The sequence below is a fragment of the Condylura cristata genome, unplaced genomic scaffold (assembly GCF_000260355.1).
Source record: "Condylura cristata isolate star-nosed mole 26May11 unplaced genomic scaffold, ConCri1.0 scaffold00016, whole genome shotgun sequence".
Classification (NCBI taxonomy): Eukaryota; Metazoa; Chordata; class Mammalia; order Eulipotyphla; family Talpidae; genus Condylura; species Condylura cristata.
Window position 1 is genome coordinate 3,871,988 of NW_004567117.1, and position 17,705 is coordinate 3,889,692.

The following is a 17,705-nucleotide window of genomic DNA, read 5'->3' on the forward strand; positions in this document are numbered from 1 at the left end:
GAAGCCAGTGGTTAAAAAGAAAACTGAGGGCCCTCCCTGGCAGCGCAGCGGGTTAAAGCTCAGCACTGAGAAGCTAAAGCCACTTCAGCCTGAGTTCAATCCCCATCCCGGAGGTGACCCACATGTCACGGCAGACCTCTCCTGACCCACCCACTGCTCCCCTTAGCAGTGTATTTCATCAGTTGGCCTGTTCTGCTCCCCACTCTGTCTCTGGTGAAGCCTCTTACCGTCCCTGCACCTCTGCCCTGTACCCCAGCTCTTTATGCATAAATAATCCTTTAAAAAAAAGATTCTTTAAATAAAACTCCTCCTCCTTCCCCCCCCAAGAAAAAACATAAAGCAAAAGGGAAAATTAATAAATCTTATTACATAATTAAGGACTTCTAATGATGACGACACAGAGAAAATAAGAGAGTGAGAAAATAAGACATAAATTCAAAGACCCAATTTCAACACCTACATATAACAAAGGAATAGCATCAAATATATATTAATCTGATTATATGTTTGATATGAACATATAATAAATACACAGATGCATAAATTCTATGAATAAACAAGATTAATATAAACAACTCAACAAAAATGTAGTAAAGTTGTAAAAACACTCTTTACCAGAGGAAACTTGGATTAATAAATATATAAAAAGTTGCCAACTTCACATTACCGAAGAAATACAAATGGAAATTACCATCAGATATTACTAAACACCCTAACATCCAAAGGTACCATACTAGGCAAAAATACACAGTAACAGGAAATCTCATGCAACTGTGGTACACACTTTGAAGAGCTTTGGTACTACCTGGTAACGCCAAGATGTGCCCACCTCACGACTATGAGATTAAACTCTTACATATCTAAATCTAGAGAAATGTTTACACATGGTACTACAAGATGTATAAGAATGTTCACAATCATCCTCCACCGGAAATAAATCCAATGTCATCAACAGTGGGATGGACAGCTAAACTGAGTTACATTAGCGAACTACCATGGTAGAAAGCCATGGTAATGTAAAAGCCACAGCAGACACCTGACAGGATCAGGTTCCCAGGTGTGTTGGCAACAAGACAGGCCATCACATAATATATACAGTGTTATTTTTCACTTCTATAAGAGTTAAAAAATGGGCCTGCCTGGTTGCACAAGGGGTTATGTCTCAGCACTGTGAAGCTATCAGTCACTGCAGCACCAGGGAGCTGACCCGCATGGCACAGCAGATCTCTCCTGTCTCACCAGCTTCTCTCCTCAGCAGTTAATTTCATTAGATCTGCCTATTGTACCCCTACTTTGTCTCTGGTGAATTTTCTCATGGTTTCCCATGACACCCATACCTCTGGCCTATATCCCAGCTCTTATATGCATAAATAAATAAGTCTTAAAAAAAAAAGAGTTAAAAACCGGGCAAACCTAAATCTATTGTTCAGGAATGTAAACATATAAAGTAAAAAAAAAAAAAAAGATTATCATAAAAGTCAGGATAAAAGTTACCTCTGGGTCGAGAGAAGAGGATATTACTGGGAAAACATCTGCTCATTTTGTCGACCACAGATTTAGGTTTGCCCAGTTTTTAACTCTTTTAGATAAAAAGACTTATTTTATTCATTTATCCATTAAATTATACACAAATGTATATCCTCTTCAATGAGTATTTTCTATAACTGAAAAAGATTTCAGATGCTCTGGGCTGGCTCTCTGGGGATCTCAGCCTTCACTTTCACGACAGTGTGGGGATTCAGGTTCAGGTACCTGCTTTCATCAGGAGGTCGAGACAGAGGAGGGGCATGGGGAACAGAAAGCACACGCCTGAGCCGCAGACCACCTCTCTCCTCACCCCATGTAAAGCAAATGTGTACTAATAATTGCCAGGTCTTTTAGTCAGTCTGATGTTTATTGTTTGTGCATTTGGTATTTTTAATAAAGTGGGTTTTTTTTTAAAGATTTATTTATTTGTGCATACAGAACTGGGGTACAGGCCAGAAGCTCAGGGGCGGCGAGAGGCTTCACCAGAGACAGAGTGGGGAGCAGAACAGGCAGACAGACGAAGCACACTGCTGAGGGGAGCAGCGGGCGGGTCAGGAGAGGTCTGCTGCGCCATGTGGTCACCTCCGGGGCAGGCGGGAATTGAACTCATGCGGAAGCGGCTTTAGATTCTCAGTGCTGTGCTTTAACCCGCTGCGCCACCAGGGAGGGCCCTAAAGTGGGTTTTTATTAGCCAGTATCTCAAGTTCTCTCACTTGGCTTGTGCATTGTGTAATTTTGAAGAAGTCCTTTTACCCATTTTTGATCCACTATCAATTCTGGAATGAGTTTTTGGAGTCACATATTGGAAATGAAAGCCATTTGTGTTTTCTTAGTAGAAACAATTATTTCTGAATATATTTTTAATCTGCTCAAAGCCTCAACTTTATTAAAAAGTTGGAAACAACTTTAGGAGTTGCCTGGTGACTTCTTACTTGGTGGGCATTGTGTTTCAGCAAACTGCAGATGGGCCCTCTGGTTGCAAAGTCCAGGTCCTGCCCAGTTCCCAACTTTGGCATGCACAGGAAATGGCAAAAATCCTTACTCAAAAATTCAGAATGACTCCCTCAGCCTTCCTGACACAGGCAACTAAGCTTTCTTTCTCTACCTGGTGGTAACTACATGAAGTGCTGTATTAGGTAGCCTGAGTGAGGCCAAGTTTGGGAGAAAACAGGACCAGGCTAGGACTGATGAGAAATGACCATGATGGGTGTGAGGGTGTGAGAGGTGGAGCGGGAGGTAGGAGCATGGGGTCTCTGCCACCCTGGCCCAGCCCATCAAGCCCAAAATGTGCTTTGCATACTTTCTTTTTTCTTTTCTTTTCTTTTTTTTTAAGATTTATTTATTATGCATACAGAACTGGGGTACAGGCCAGAGTTGCAGGGGGCAGTAAGAGGCTTCACCAGAGAGAGTGGGGAGCAGAATAGGCAGACTGATGAAATCCACTGCTGAGGGGAGCAGCGGGCGGGTCAGAAGAGGTCTGCTGCTCCATGTGGATCACCTCCGGGGCCCGGGATCAAACTCACTGAAGCAGCTGTAGCTAGCTTGCAGTGCTGCATCCTAACCCACTGCACCACCAGGGAGGGCCACTTTGCATACTTGCAAAGTCATTCATAGACCGTCTCCTCAACCATACCCCAGGGCAAACTGTCAGGTGGGTACTGCTGATGACCTCTCTCCCTTAATGCTGCCAAACTCACTCCCACCTCCAAGTCTCCACCCATTATCCCTGAACTTCCTGGTGCTTCCTCCCTCCCAGCTCAATCTTCACATCTCAGCTTGTGACATTTCATTCATGGGCCTTCCCAATTCACTGCCCATGTCTATGGACTTTCTCCTCCCTGAATTCCTCTGTCCTTTCTGGACAGTTCATAACATCTGGAATTTTATTAGATATAGTTTTGGATTGCTTTCTAGATCACTTCCTCCCATGTGTACTATTCCTGGCTCCCCCAAACAAAAGCAATAGCTTTAAAGAAAATGCTCTCTCCTCTTTTCTCGTTACTACTCATGTATGTAGTTTGCTGCACTCAAAAAGAATTACCAGAATTACTTGTAATCAAATGACTGAAAAATGAGAGAGCACATTTCTTTTTTTTTTTTCTTTTTACTGTAACCTTAACCTTGTTTCACTTCTACCTACAGATGCCCTTGTCTTGTGATGCAGCCGTTTTTGATCCATAATCCTTTGTTCAAGTCAAAGGCAACCAAGCATGGGCTGGATATCCAGGAGGTGACTGGGTGGAAGGTGCTGGCCTATGGGTGAGTCTGATGTTAGCAGATGGAGGTAAACCAACCAGACTACCTATTTCCTTCTGATGAGCACCTGTGTGCAAGGTAAAGGAGACAGGCTGGAGAACGACGTCTGCTTCCAGAGGGATGACGGGATGATAAGATGATGGGCGAATGGTGCTACTTCCAGATCCAGAAAGGCGGTAAAGCCAGTCTTTCCATCCTCTATGATGTCAGAAAGGGGAGGGGAAGATCCAGGCAGGTGAGGGCTGCAGCCAGAGATCTGGACAAATACCCTCAAGGTCCTAGGACTTCCACATTCTTTCTTCCCATAAACTCCTATTGGCTGACTCTTCCAGGTGTGGCTCTCGGTTCCCTCATAAAAGCATCACTTTTAAAAATGTGTCTGCGGTGGAATATTACTCAGCAATAAAAAAGATAAACTCATGTGTTTTGTAGCAACATGGATGGAGCTGAAAGGGATCATGTTTAGTGAAATAAGCCAGAAAGAAAAGGAAAAATACGGGATGGTTTCACTCATAGCAGGAGTATAACGGATCTGGGGGCGGGGGGAATAATGAATAACTATATACCAGAGAAATTTTACGGGGGTGGAGTGAGGAATGGGGGAGGATGGGGAGGAGTGCACTGGACTATGGTGATGGCACACGGGTGATTTGGTGATGGGAAGCCCACAGGGGTTATAACTGAGATGGAAAAAGACACAAAATGATGTAAAAATAAACTATTATATTTTTAAAAAAAAATGTGTCTGCCCCCACCCTGTGCCAGACAACTGAACCAGACTCTCTAGAGTTGAGTCCTGGAATCTGACTTTTTCATAAGCACCCTACATGATTCTTTTGTTCATGGAACTTCTAAGACTACTTAAAGCAAGATGACTTCTTTTCAAACGGATTTGCCCTAATTCTTTTGCCAGGCACAGATCAAGGCTATGAAGTCTCTTGAGGCTTCCCCAAACCTGTGATTTCTTTTGTATCCAGATCCCCGGCCAAATCTGCCCTCCTGAGAGTTAGCTAGAATCAGCACCATATCACCAGTTACTTGTTCAGAACTCAGAGATGTGCCTCTTCAGCACTGCGGCAGCTTGCCCTGCTCTCTGGGTGGGGCAAACTGAACATCTCTTCTCTTTGCCTGAGCTTTCCAGGCTCTTGAAGTCAGGGCTACCCAAGATTCTGCATACTGCGTTAAGTCTAGGTTCTCTTCTTTTCTTTCAATTCACATATCCCTAAACTGTCCACACTTCAGCATCAATAGAGAAGGAAATAGACATTCCTCAGCCCCCAGCAGGGGATGTGATCAGAACTTCCCTGCAGGACAAGTGTGACTAGGGAGGGAGGTAAGTGGCAACAAAAAAGGGAAGTGACAGCCACTGAGCATCTGCTGTATATGAACTCAAAGCACTTTTCTCTCATCTAGTAGGCCATTTATTTGCTTCTATGTCTTAGATTCAGAGAGATGATACCTTACTCCAATTCCACATTGAGTACAGAGAAATTCTGTTCAAATTCTTTAAGACGTGTGAGAAAATTCCTCAGTAGCCTAAAACAAGCCCCAACTAGAAGTCCTGAATTTACCTGACCTATCACTATGGGTATGTATGAGACCTCCACACCATCTTCTAGAATTTGCGTGAACATGAAACACACCGACCCGCTGACTGGGCATCTCTGTGAAGCACTTCTGCTATACACACTCACCTCAAGTGTGCTGAGTCAAATTCAGGAAGTTAATTCCATTTAAATTCCACTGCACTGTCAAAATACACCAGGCACAACTCCCTCTTAAGGATTTACAAGCTTACATAACCAAAGCCTGTTAGATGAGACAGGTTCCACCTACGTGCACACACACACACACACACACACACAGAGAGGCTAAATCTATATCCTGCCTCTCTCCAGCCCCTAATGAAAAATGAAATACAGTCTTTTGGCAAATACAGGAGGGTAGAGCGTTTCAAGATGAAAGGAAAAAAAGATCAAGCTCTCTCTAAAGTCTGGTGTGCAGAGATTTGGCCAAGTCCTCAGAAAAAATCATACCAGCAGCAGAATGTGTAGTAACCAGATTGACCAAGAGCTTGATTTCACTGCTGTGGATAGGTGGCAACACCAGATGCCTTCTTTAACACAGTATTCCTGTCTGTCGGAGACAGTTTATGGTCCAGGCAAAGACCACTACTTCAGGCTTCCCCTTCCCTTTCTTCCTAAATGTCAGTTGTTGTTGTTGTTTTAAGATTTATTTATTTTATGCATACAGAATTGGGGTACAGGTGCAGGGGCAGTGAGAAGATTCACCAGAGACAGAGTGGGGAGCAGAATAGGCAGATTGACAGGAGCAGAATAGGCAGATTGACAAAGTACACTGCTGAGTGGACAGGTCAGGAGAGGTCTGCTGTGCCATATGGGTCACCTCCGGGGCGGGGATTGAACTCATGCTGAAGTGGCTTTATCTTCTCAGTGCTGTGCTTTAATCTGCTGTGCCACCAGGATGGACCTTCTAAATGTCAATTTTTAACATAGTTATCCTGGGCTTTCATACATTTGGGTATACTAGGTATTGTTCAATTAGTCATTTGGCCCAGTGTTATTACAAAACCTTAGTCAATAATATATCATGCATAAAGCATGCATATGTGTATGCAGATATAGATTCCACCCATATACCACTGTTCTATATTTACTTATTACCTATATCTAAATCAACTTTTTGTTAATTGAAAATTTTTTTAAAGATTTCTTTATTTATGCATACAAACTAGGGTATAGGCCAGAGGTTCAGAGGCAGTGCAAGGATTCAACAAAGATAGAGGAGCAGAACAGGCAGATCGACGAAGTACACTGCTGAGGGGAGCAGTGTGTGGCTCAGAACAGGTCTGCCATACCATGTGGATCACCTCCGGGGCTGGAGATTGAACTTGCACTGCAGCAGCTGTGGTTAGCTTGCAGTGCTGAGCTCTAACTTGTTGCACGACCAGGGAGTGCCCTAATTGAAATGTTTATTGAGATGACACACTCACTCGCACTTATAAAATGTAATACCAAGACAGTCCTTGTACACTCTGCCCAAGTTCCCCAAATGGTAACATTTTGCAAAAGTACAGTCAAATAACCTAAATAAGATATTAACATTAAGACATTCTATCTTATTTGATTTTGCCCAGTTTTACTCATACTCATGTGTGAACATGCATGTGTGTCTATGTGTGTGTGTGTGTAAGTTCTACACAATTTTATCCATGCATCTAACAGAGAAGATGATGCTTTGAACAAAGATCCTTATTATCACCCTTTTATCTCCATGCCCACTTCTCTCCCCCCTCTTACCCACATGATCCTTGACCATAACCCCTCAACCACTACATTTCCTCTTTCTCAAATGTTTTCATTTTTTTTTAAAGATTTATTTATTTGTGCATACAGAACTGGGGTACAGGCCAGAGGCTCAGGGGCTTCACCAGAGACAGAGTGGGGAGCAGAACAGGCAGATCGACGAAGTACACTGCTGAGGGGAGCAGCGGGCGGGTCAGGAGAGGTCTGCCGCGCCATGCGGTCACCTCCGGGGCAGGCGGGAATCGAACTCATGCGGAAGTGGCTTTAGATTCTCAGTGCTGTGCTTTAACCCGCTGTACCACCAGGGAGGGCCTCAAATGTTTTCATTTTAAGACTGTTATATAATGGATTTGTACATTGTGAAGCCATGGGGACTGCCTTTATTCACACTGCACAGTTCCCCTGGAGAGTGGGACAAGTTGCATGCATCCAAAGCTTCTTTTTACTGCTGAGTATTATTCCATGGAATACACGCACCACAGTTTATTTAGCCCTTTACCTTCTGAAGAACATCTGGGTTGATTCCAGTTTTGCTCTATTACAAATAAAGCTTTCAATGAATATTCATGTGCAGGTTTTGTGTGAATGTACGTTTTCATTTCTCTGGGATAAATGCCCAACAGTGTGATTGCTGTACCATATGGATAGTGCATATTTCATTTTAAAATAAACTGCCAAACTGTTTTCCACAGTGAATGTACCACTTTACATTCACACCAGCAATGGATGAGTGATCCAATTTTAACCTATTCTCACCAGTATTACATGTTGTCACTGTTTTTATTTTAGCCATTGTGATGAGTCTGTTAATGATACTGAACGTTTTTTCAGCTCTTTGCTCAACATTTTGATATTCTCCTGGGTGAAATGTCTGTTACTCTTTTGCCCATTTTCAAATCAGATTTTTTAAGTACTATTAAGCTTTGAGACTTCTTTATATGGTCTACAAGAGTGCCTTTTGGGAAATTATGTGATTTGCAAATGTTCTCACTTCGTCTATAGCTTGTCTTTTATCTTCTTCTCATGGGTTCTCTCAGAGCAGTGCTTTTCATTTTAAGGAGGTCTAATTTATCAATTTTCCTTTACAAGGACTATGCTTTTGCTATCAAGTTTAAAAACTTACCTAGCTCTAGCAACTTCAGATTTTCTCTTAGAAGCTCTTAATAGTTTTAATAGTTTTACACTAAATTCTATATTCATTTGAGTTACTTTTACATAAGGTGTAAAGGTTTTTAGGTTGAGGGCTTATTTTCCCCATGGACATCAAATTACTCCAGTCTTGTTGAAAAGACTGTCTTTTCCCCCCAATTAAATTGAAATACTTTTGACTCTTTGTCAAAAATCAATTGAGCATATTTCTGTGAGTTTATGTCTGGGTTTTCTATCCTTGCATTTCATTACCTTGCATTTTTTTTTAATACAAATAGCCCAATACTACACTCTCTTGATGGCTGTAACTATATAGTGAGCCTTAATATAGGAAACAGAGGTTTTTGCCTATAATTTTTTTATCAGTATTGTTTGAGTTATTTGATGCTCAAATTTATATAGGAAAGTTTACCTTTTATATAAGCTTAGATAAGCTTATTTATGTTGACCAAAAAAAACCTTATCAAGATCTTGATAACAATTCTTACAACTTCATAGTAAGAAGGCAACTTAATTAATAATTGGGCAAAAAAAAAAATAATGAAGAAGACATTTCTCCATAAAAATATATAAATGGTTAAAAATATAACAAAATGATGGCACGTGGGTGCTTTGGTGATGGGAAGCCTACAGAAATTACAAATGATATGGAAAAAGACACAAAATGATGTAAAAATAAACTATTATATTAAAAAAATATCTATAACAAGATGTTTAACATCATTAGTCACTAGAAAGTACAAACCAGAACCATTATGACACAACTTCCCACTCACTAGGATGGTTATAATCAAAACGCCAAACCAAACCACATAATTATAAGTATTGATGAATGAGGATGTGGAGAAATGAGAGTAAGTTGTAAAACTTAGTTATAATGTGACCCAGAAATGCCACTCCTAGTTAAATATCTAAGAAAAATGATATATATATATATCTCCATACAAAACTTGTACATGACAGTTGGTAGCAGCACTTTTCATAAGAGCCAAAAAGTGGAAGTAACTGGAAAGTCAACAGAAAAATTTTAAATATATTAAAAATATATTAAGCAGTAAATCCATGCAAGGCATATTATTAAGTCATAAAAATGAAGGAAGCACTACTGTCTGCTATAGCAATGCACCTAAAGACACATACTGAGTCAGAAGCCAGTCCCAGAAGGCCACAAATCACATGATTTCCATTTACACAAAATGCCCAGAGAAAGCAAATACATAAAAACAAAAGGTGGCTAAGTGAAGGAGAAGAGAGGGTTGGATGGAGGAAGAAACCAGAACTTACTATAAAGGGGTTTGAAGTTTCTTTGTAGAGTGAGGCAAATGTTCTATGATTAGATGTGATGATAGCTGTACAATTCTAAAAAGATACCAAAATTCATTGAACTATGACTTTAAAAGGTGGATTTTATGTTTTCCACATTCTCTCAATTGAATACATTAATAAATAAATTCACTTATTTATTTTTTAAAGATTTATTTATTTATGTGTATAAGAGCTGGGGTGTAGACTAGGGACACAGCGGGTGAGAGGCTTCACCAGAGACAGAGTGGGGAGCAGACAGGCAGATCTACTGAAATACACTGCTGAGGGGAGTAACAAGCCAGTCAGGAGAGGTCTGTTGCACTATGTGGGTCAGCTCCCTGGCCAGGGATTGAACTTGTTCTGCAGTGGCTGTGGACAGCTTCATAGTGCTGCATCTTAACCCCGTGAGTCATTAGGGAGGCCTCCAAAATAAATTCATTTAAAATAATATATGTATAAATGCTTTAAATTTAATAATTTACTTGATCAAATTAATCTTTTATGTTGACAGAATCACATGTTTGAAGAACTGCAAAGAGTCGTTTCCTTGTTCCATGATTCAATAAGTAACATTTGCAGTAATTTTGTGTAAGATGACCAAGAGGCATATGAAAAAATGTTTATCAGAGAAATGCAAATTAAACCACAATGAGATACCACCTCATACATTAATGGTCCATATGAAAAAGACCAAAACAACAAGTGTGGGTGGTGAAGGTATGGAGAAAAGGGATCCCCCTCTTACACTGTTGGTGGGAATGTAAGCTAGTCTAGCCCCTAGAGAAAGCAGTTATGATGGTATTTCAAAAGATTAAAAATGAGCTCTCCCTGGTGGTGCAACAGGTTAAAGCACCACATTATGAAGCTCTCCAAAGCCACTGCACACAGTCTGACCCCCACCAGGGAGCTGACCCACATGGCATGGCAGACCTCTTCTTACCCTCCCTCTGCTCCCCTCAGCAGTGTTTTGTCAGTCTGCCTGTTCTGCTCCTCACGCTGTCTTTGGCAAATCCTCTCACCTACCATACCACTGGCCTGTACCCCAGTTCTGGAATCATAAGTAAATAAATCTTTTTTTTTAAAGATTTATTTATTTGTGCATACAGAACTGGGGTACAGGCCAGAGGCTCAGGGGTGGCGAAAGACTTCACCAGAGACAGAGTGGGGAGCAGAACAGGCAGATCGACGAAGTACACTGCTGAGGGGAGCAGCGGGTGGGTCAGGAGAGGTCTGCCACACCATGTGGTCACCTCCAGGGCAGGCGGGGATCAAACTCATGTGCAAGTGGTTTCAGCTTCTTAGTGCAGTGCTTTAACCCGCTGCGCCACCACGGAGGACCCAATAAATAAATCTTAAAAAAAAAAATGGATCTGCCATACAACCCACTCCTAGATATCTACCTTAAGAATACAAATACACTAATTCAAAGGGAAACTTCCACTCTTATGTTCAATGCAGCATTGTTTACAACAGCCCAAGTATGGAAACAAACTAATGTTCCCAAATACATGAGTGGAAAAAAAAGATGTGGTGTATATATGCCATAGAGTAGTATTTAGTGATCAATAAAGAAAAACTCATGCTATTGTGGCAACATTGATGGAGCGAGAAGAGATTGTGCTAGGCAAATTAATCAAAAGGAGAACAACAAATACCAGGTGGTGTCACTTAGTGTGGAATATAGAGAACCCAGAAAAAAGGTTCAAATAAAGCCAAATTCAAAAGCTAGCCCCGGAAAGCAGTCTATAGAACTGCGGCATTCAGAGGAGGTAGAAAAGGGAAGTTGGAGGGGTGAGCACAAAGTGAGAAAGGAGCACAGAGGACTATGGGGGTGAACAATGAGTGCTTTGGTGGTGGGAGTGCTATGGTGATGGCACACATCATGTACTTCCAGGATACAAGCAACACTGGAAACCAACATTACCTCAAAAATAATAATAATCCACACTTTAAACCTCAACAGCAGGATGTTGAGAAGCCACACTCAGAACTCACTGAAGCCAAACTGGATGAGAAAGAATATTACTTAGACTCATGGGATAGTAGATACCTGAACTCTGGCTGTAATGAACAGCTAGAAGTGGTGTGGATTGTCTTCCAGTGGGAATGGGGGCCTTTGAATTTATGGTTGGAAGTAAGATGGATGATGGATGGTGATGTTAATGGGTCATTTTGAAAATATGTAAGAGGGTGAGCTGGGCACAGAGCAGAATGCTTGCTGAGAACACTATACAGTGCATAAAGGGTGCACCCCAGGAAACAGTTCGTTTAGGTGCTGGTAACCAAGCCAGTATGGCATGATATGCTTTCTTTGGTCAGAGTGTACTGTTTAGAAATCGCCCTTTGGAAGACCATCCACTCTTCCATTCTCATAGTAATGGCGGGAAAAGTCACATTGTGAACTCAAAACCCCTCCATTGGCCATAAATGTCATGATATAGAGAAAATCCCTCCATGAAAATTTAGAATAGAAAAAAGAGAAGTGCCAGAAAGATATCAATATCTTCCAGAAATTGAAGATATATCAAACACTATATGCATGTGCATATTGATCTTCTGATAAATTTCCCTTTCCTTGAATTTCAAATGGGTTTCAGTTTCAAGTAACCAGGAGTCCTAGGTAGTTCCATTCAAGTTTAAGTCATCTTCTGCTTAAAATCTAGTTGTTCAGCTGTTCCACATTGGGAGACTTGGTTCCACCGAAAATCACACCATTACTGCATCACACCTTTACTGTCTCTACCCACCCACTTCACTCTGTTCCAGTGACAGAATTTGAAGTGTTTCTGTGGGAAATCTATATGAGCAAGCTGTTTTAAGATTACAGTAAAGAAGATCGAGATCTGAACTAAGAGTAGAGTCTAAAGATTTGTCAAACTTCCAGAAAAACAAACGACTAAGTGATATTTATGGCTGCTAGTATAAACCAACCTGATGCAATGTGATATACAGCTTGAAATTCCAAAGAAAAAGAGTGACTTGTCTAAGGCCATATTAAGATCTTTCACAAGATTCATTTTCATCGTTGATTTAACTTTGTTTTAATCATGTTTGGATTAGCCAAACCTGAAGCACAATGTTGTCTTTATAAAAAACAACTACTAGAATACTGAGAATTAATCAGGGGAATGGAGACAACAAAAATTCACAATTTCTTTTTTTCATAACACTTAATTTAGTAAAAATAGCTAAATTACTAGACTAGATAAGGCTATTACTAAATCTCCAATCCAGTGGTCCTAATTGTTACAAATCTCCTTCCAGGTACAACAAGTTCAACAATACCATGTCGCTAGGGGAAAGCAAAGTGTTCACATATGACATATCATATTTAGGTCTTAAAGTAAAATAGTGTAATTACATAGATTTGACAATATCCTTCAGTCTAAAACTAAAATAAACAGGGGTGCTATGAAAAATGTTATAAATTCTAACTTTCTTTACCATAGGAAAACACTACTAAAATAGTGATACTTGTAGTCATAGTAACAGAAAAGGTAGCAATCTAGCCCAAAACATCTAGAATCACAGTTTTAACTATGGTCTGTATAGGAAGTCTGATTTTAATATTCACCACTGGTGGTCCATCAAATTTGTAATTTCCTATTACTTTCCCTTTATTCTACTCTGGTTGAATAAATACCACCCTCAACCACCAGAAGTGAATGATCATTGATTAAATCACTGCACTGAGAGCAGACTTAACAACACAGGCACGAAAGCTTTTTACATGTAAACATTCAGGGATGGAAGGTATTGAGCACGCAGCCTACCTAATATCTGAGAGATCACACTTGTTCCCAGCAATGGCCATCACAATGTTTTCTGGACCATGTTCTTTCAGCTCTTTCACCCATTTCTTCAAGGTATGAAATGAATCCTAAACCAAAAGTATAAATGAATCATTGGAAAGACTCACTAACATAACATTTCAACCAAGCAGAAATGCAAACCCAACATAACATGTTTTAAAAATATTTATTTATGGCCCTCCCTGGTGGCGCAGCGGGTTAAAGCACAGCACTGAGAATCTAAAGCCGCTTCCCCATGAGTTCAATTCCCGCCTGTCCCTAGCGCGGCAGACCTCTCCTGACCCCCCCGCTGCTCCCCTCAGCAGTGTACTTCGTCGATCTGCCTGTTCTGTTCTCCACTCTGTCTCTGGTGAAGCCTCTCACCACCCCTGTGCCTCTGGCCTGTACCCTGGCTCTGTATGCACAAATAAATAAATCTTTAAAAAAATTCTTAAAATTTATATATATTTTTTTTACATCATTGTTCATTTCTGTACAATGCTTGTACAAACTCTCCTCTCAGGTGTAATCCCTGTAAATTCCCACCACCAAGTCACCTATGAACCATCACCATAGTCTCTTGGCTCTTCCCACCCCTGTTTTAATCCTTCTCCCTACTCCCCACCCACGTACTCCACCCCCCCAATACCTCCAATTTATAGCTGCCTGCTAGTTTTGCCTTTTTCCTTCTCCTGTTCCCTTATTTCAAACACAACACAACTTAATGGAGAAAAATATTTTTAGGAGATTCATGTAGGTTAAACATACTACCCCATATTTTGGCACAAAATATGTTGCTAGTTAAGTTAAACTTAAATTACCTATATTGAGTAGAAGTTAACAAATCATATTGTAACTTTATTCTATAAATAATATTAATTTAAAACTATAGCCTTGACTGTATAATATCCATACTTACTTCACAAAAGAAAAAGAAATCCGTACACACTTTAGAGTCCTCTTTTCCTTTCTGCCCCTCATTTACAACTGGACTCCAGGAAATCAGCCATGGTGAACACCACAATTCAGTGGCCAGGAGCTTGTGAATGGCCACAACAATGGCTTACTAAACTAACAGGTCTGTGAGTCAGTCCCAGGGCTGGGGCAAATATCAGCACAGCACAGCCGTTACTTGTCGATGGACAGATTAGACCCCAATGTGGTCATTACAATTCTGCTTATATGAAATATACACAAACACACTATGCATACATAAATATTAACTTTGGCATTTTAAGTCAGATGATTGAAACATGAATAGAAAATATGTATGCTGTTGTTATAAAATATACAGAACTTAAAATAACTTTCTTTTTCCTAAAAAGCTGCCATTGCAGCAAACAGTACTAGCCAGCATGACCTTGTCTCTACAGACTGTCAATTTGCAAAATGAATGTTTATTGTTGTTTAATTTATTAGGTAAACCTGAAATGTTTTGTTACATATACAGGAAATATAATCAATATATAGCTTTCGGTATCCCTGGCCACTCCATGAATTCTGATTTCTGGCTCATCACGTCTCAAGCATATGGCCTCTATTTTGGTCTTTAATCAACATAAATAGCACCAAATTCTAAAGGGGACATTCTTACCTGCTTGGTGATGTCATACACAATGACAGCTGCGGCAGAACCACGATAGTACATGGGAGCCAGCGAGTGGAACTGTTTGGGAAGAATGAATAGTTTTAGGCCAAAGGAAACAGATCATGCAATTCAAGTTAAATTCAAAAGTATTTTCCTGCATCTTCTCTGTAGGATCCCTGAATCCTCCCCTCCCTAGATTTTTCCTGGGTTCATGTGAGAGAATAAATTTGCCTCCTCCACTACACTCACTTTTGTGATTTACGGACCATGAAATTCACACTTGGGCAAAGGCCAAAACTAAATTTTATTTTAAGTGTTGCTATCCTATGAGTTTCCTTTGCTCTACTGCTCATTACTTAGCTGAAATGATTGACCCAGGGCAAGCTCATTAGACTTCTATAGCAGTTAAGACAGAGATGTTTGCCAAGAGCAGAAAAAGACAGGATGTGCCACAGATCACAAGAGCCTTGCTGGGCCATTAATGAGGAACACTGCAGCAAGGGCACCTTTGAGCCTGCCGGGTCTAGATGGCGGCATCCTCGAGTGCACACAAACTGTGAGACAGGTGAGCTTCACTCCGAAATGTCACCTAAGCGCATATCGTTAGTCATGAGAATCAATTATCCCCAAGCAGGGTAACTGTTCCAAGGAGACTGACAAATTTTGTGTATATTTTGAAGAATTTATCTTTGCATATCTCTGACTGTATTGGAAAATTGTATTGTTCATGGGTTTTGAAAGTCGATAAGAAAAAGAAAAATGGACAAAGAAAAGCCACAGAGGAAAAGATAAAGCTTGCCAGTAACATTTTAATGTTAATATTTTAGGGTTTATTTATAATAAAAGAAATGAAAATTCCCAGTTCTGGGAATTTAGCAAAAGAAAATGAAATTAGTAATCTGAAGTGATATCTATGCTCTCATATTCATTGCAATATTGTTCACAAGAACAAGGCAAAGTAAACAAACCAAAATGAGTCCATCAACAAATGAATGGCTAAAGAAAATGTGATACATAGATCATATTAATATAGACATGATTATATGAAATTTTACAAGATAAAATTGTAATATTGTCATTATACTTGTTTATAATGGAATATTATAGAGTCTTTATAAAAAAGAGATCCTGCCGTTTGTGACATGTATAGACCTGAAGAACATTAGCTGTGAAATAAACCAGAAACAGAAAAGAAAAAACCTTATGCTCTCACTTACATATGAAAACTAAAAAACCTGAACAAGCCTGATGTCATGGCATCCATGAAAAAATTGGCTAAGGGACCCCCCGAAAAGAAGCAGGTTCTGAAGTTGCCCCTTGATTGCACCCACACTATAGGGAAGCTGCTAGTTATAAGCAACTTCTTCAGTAGAGAATTAATGTGAAGGGAAAAATGGAGAATCTCAGTGCAGTCATTATAAATAACTGAACATAACATGAGCCAGACCAAGATCACTGTTACTTCTGAGGTACCTTTTTTCTAAAAGCCATTTGAAATATATCACCCAAAAAATATTTAAAGAAGAATAATCTGTCATGGCCTCCCTGGTGGGTCAGGGGTTAAAGTGCAGCTTTAGGAAGCTATCAGTAGCCACTGCAGCATGAGTTTGATCCAGGACCAGCGAGCTGACCCACATGGCCAGCAGACCTCTTCTGCCTCACCCGCTGTATTTCAGTCAATCTGCCTGTTTTGCTCCCCATGGTCTCTGGAGAATCCTCTCACCCCCTACATCTGTGGCCTGTACCCCAGTTCTTGTATGCATAAATATATAAATAAATCTTTTTAAAAAAGAAGAACAGGGCCCTCCCTGGTGGTGCAGCGGGTTAAAGCGCTGCACTCAGAATCTAAAGCCACTTCCGCATGAGTTCGATTCCCGCCTGCCCCAGAGGAGTCCACATGGCGAGGCAGACCTCTCCTGACCCGCCCGCTGCTCCCCTCAGCAGTGTACTTCATAGATCTGCCTGTTCTGCTCCCCATTCTGTCTCTGGTGAAGCCTCTCACCGCCCCTGAGCCTCTGGTCTGTACCCCAGTTCTGTATGCACAAATAAATAAATCTTTAAAAAAAAAAAAAGAAGAAGAACAACCTGCATGGCTGAATGCAGTTGTTAACAAAGCATGTTTGGAAAAGTGTTATTTCCATAGCCAGGACAAATAGGATGAGGTGAATTAAAGTTTATCTGGAATATATTTTCTGAGATCCTGAATAAAACTTATTCAAAAATAAAACACCAAAAATAAAGTTCAATGCATGAAGGCAGGAAATAGAACCAGTGGCCAAGGGAGGGGGAAATGGAAAGATGTTGGTCAAACCTAATGCAGGTAGGTGGAATGACTAAGTTGTAAGATCTAAGGTCTTAGATCTAAGTTCTGAGATCATAGTCATCATAACTACGGTTAATAACACTGTTCTGATCTGATAATTTGCTGAGAAAGTAGATTTCATTTCTCTCAGCGCACACGTGCACACACACACAGAGGTAATTATGGGAGCAGATGATATGATAATTAATGATAATCATTTCACAATACACACATACATCAAATCATCATGTTGTACAACTTATATATAAACAATTTTTTTTCCTTTCCCTCAATGTTAAACAATTTCTACTTTTAAAAAGTCCTTCTTTCAGGCCCTCCCTGGTGGCACAGCGGGTTAAAGCGCAGCACTAAGAATGGAAAGCCCCTTCTACATGAGTTCAATCCTGCCTGCCCCCGAGGTGATCCCACATGGCGAGGCAGACCTCTCCTGATCCGTCCGC

The 17,705-nt window shown here is 40.5% G+C and overlaps 1 protein-coding gene across 1 annotated transcript in view; it reads right to left on the reverse strand.

The window, feature by feature from the left end:
• RAB31 (RAB31, member RAS oncogene family) overlaps positions 1-17,705 on the reverse strand; it is a 130,893-nt gene that overhangs the window by 31,618 nt on the left and 81,570 nt on the right. The window contains exons 4-5 of the mRNA XM_004683738.2: positions 14,949-15,020; positions 13,337-13,443 (exon numbers count right to left, since the gene is read on the reverse strand). Coding sequence (XP_004683795.1) covers positions 13,337-13,443; positions 14,949-15,020 — 179 coding nt within the window. The remainder of the gene's footprint in view (positions 1-13,336; positions 13,444-14,948; positions 15,021-17,705) is intronic.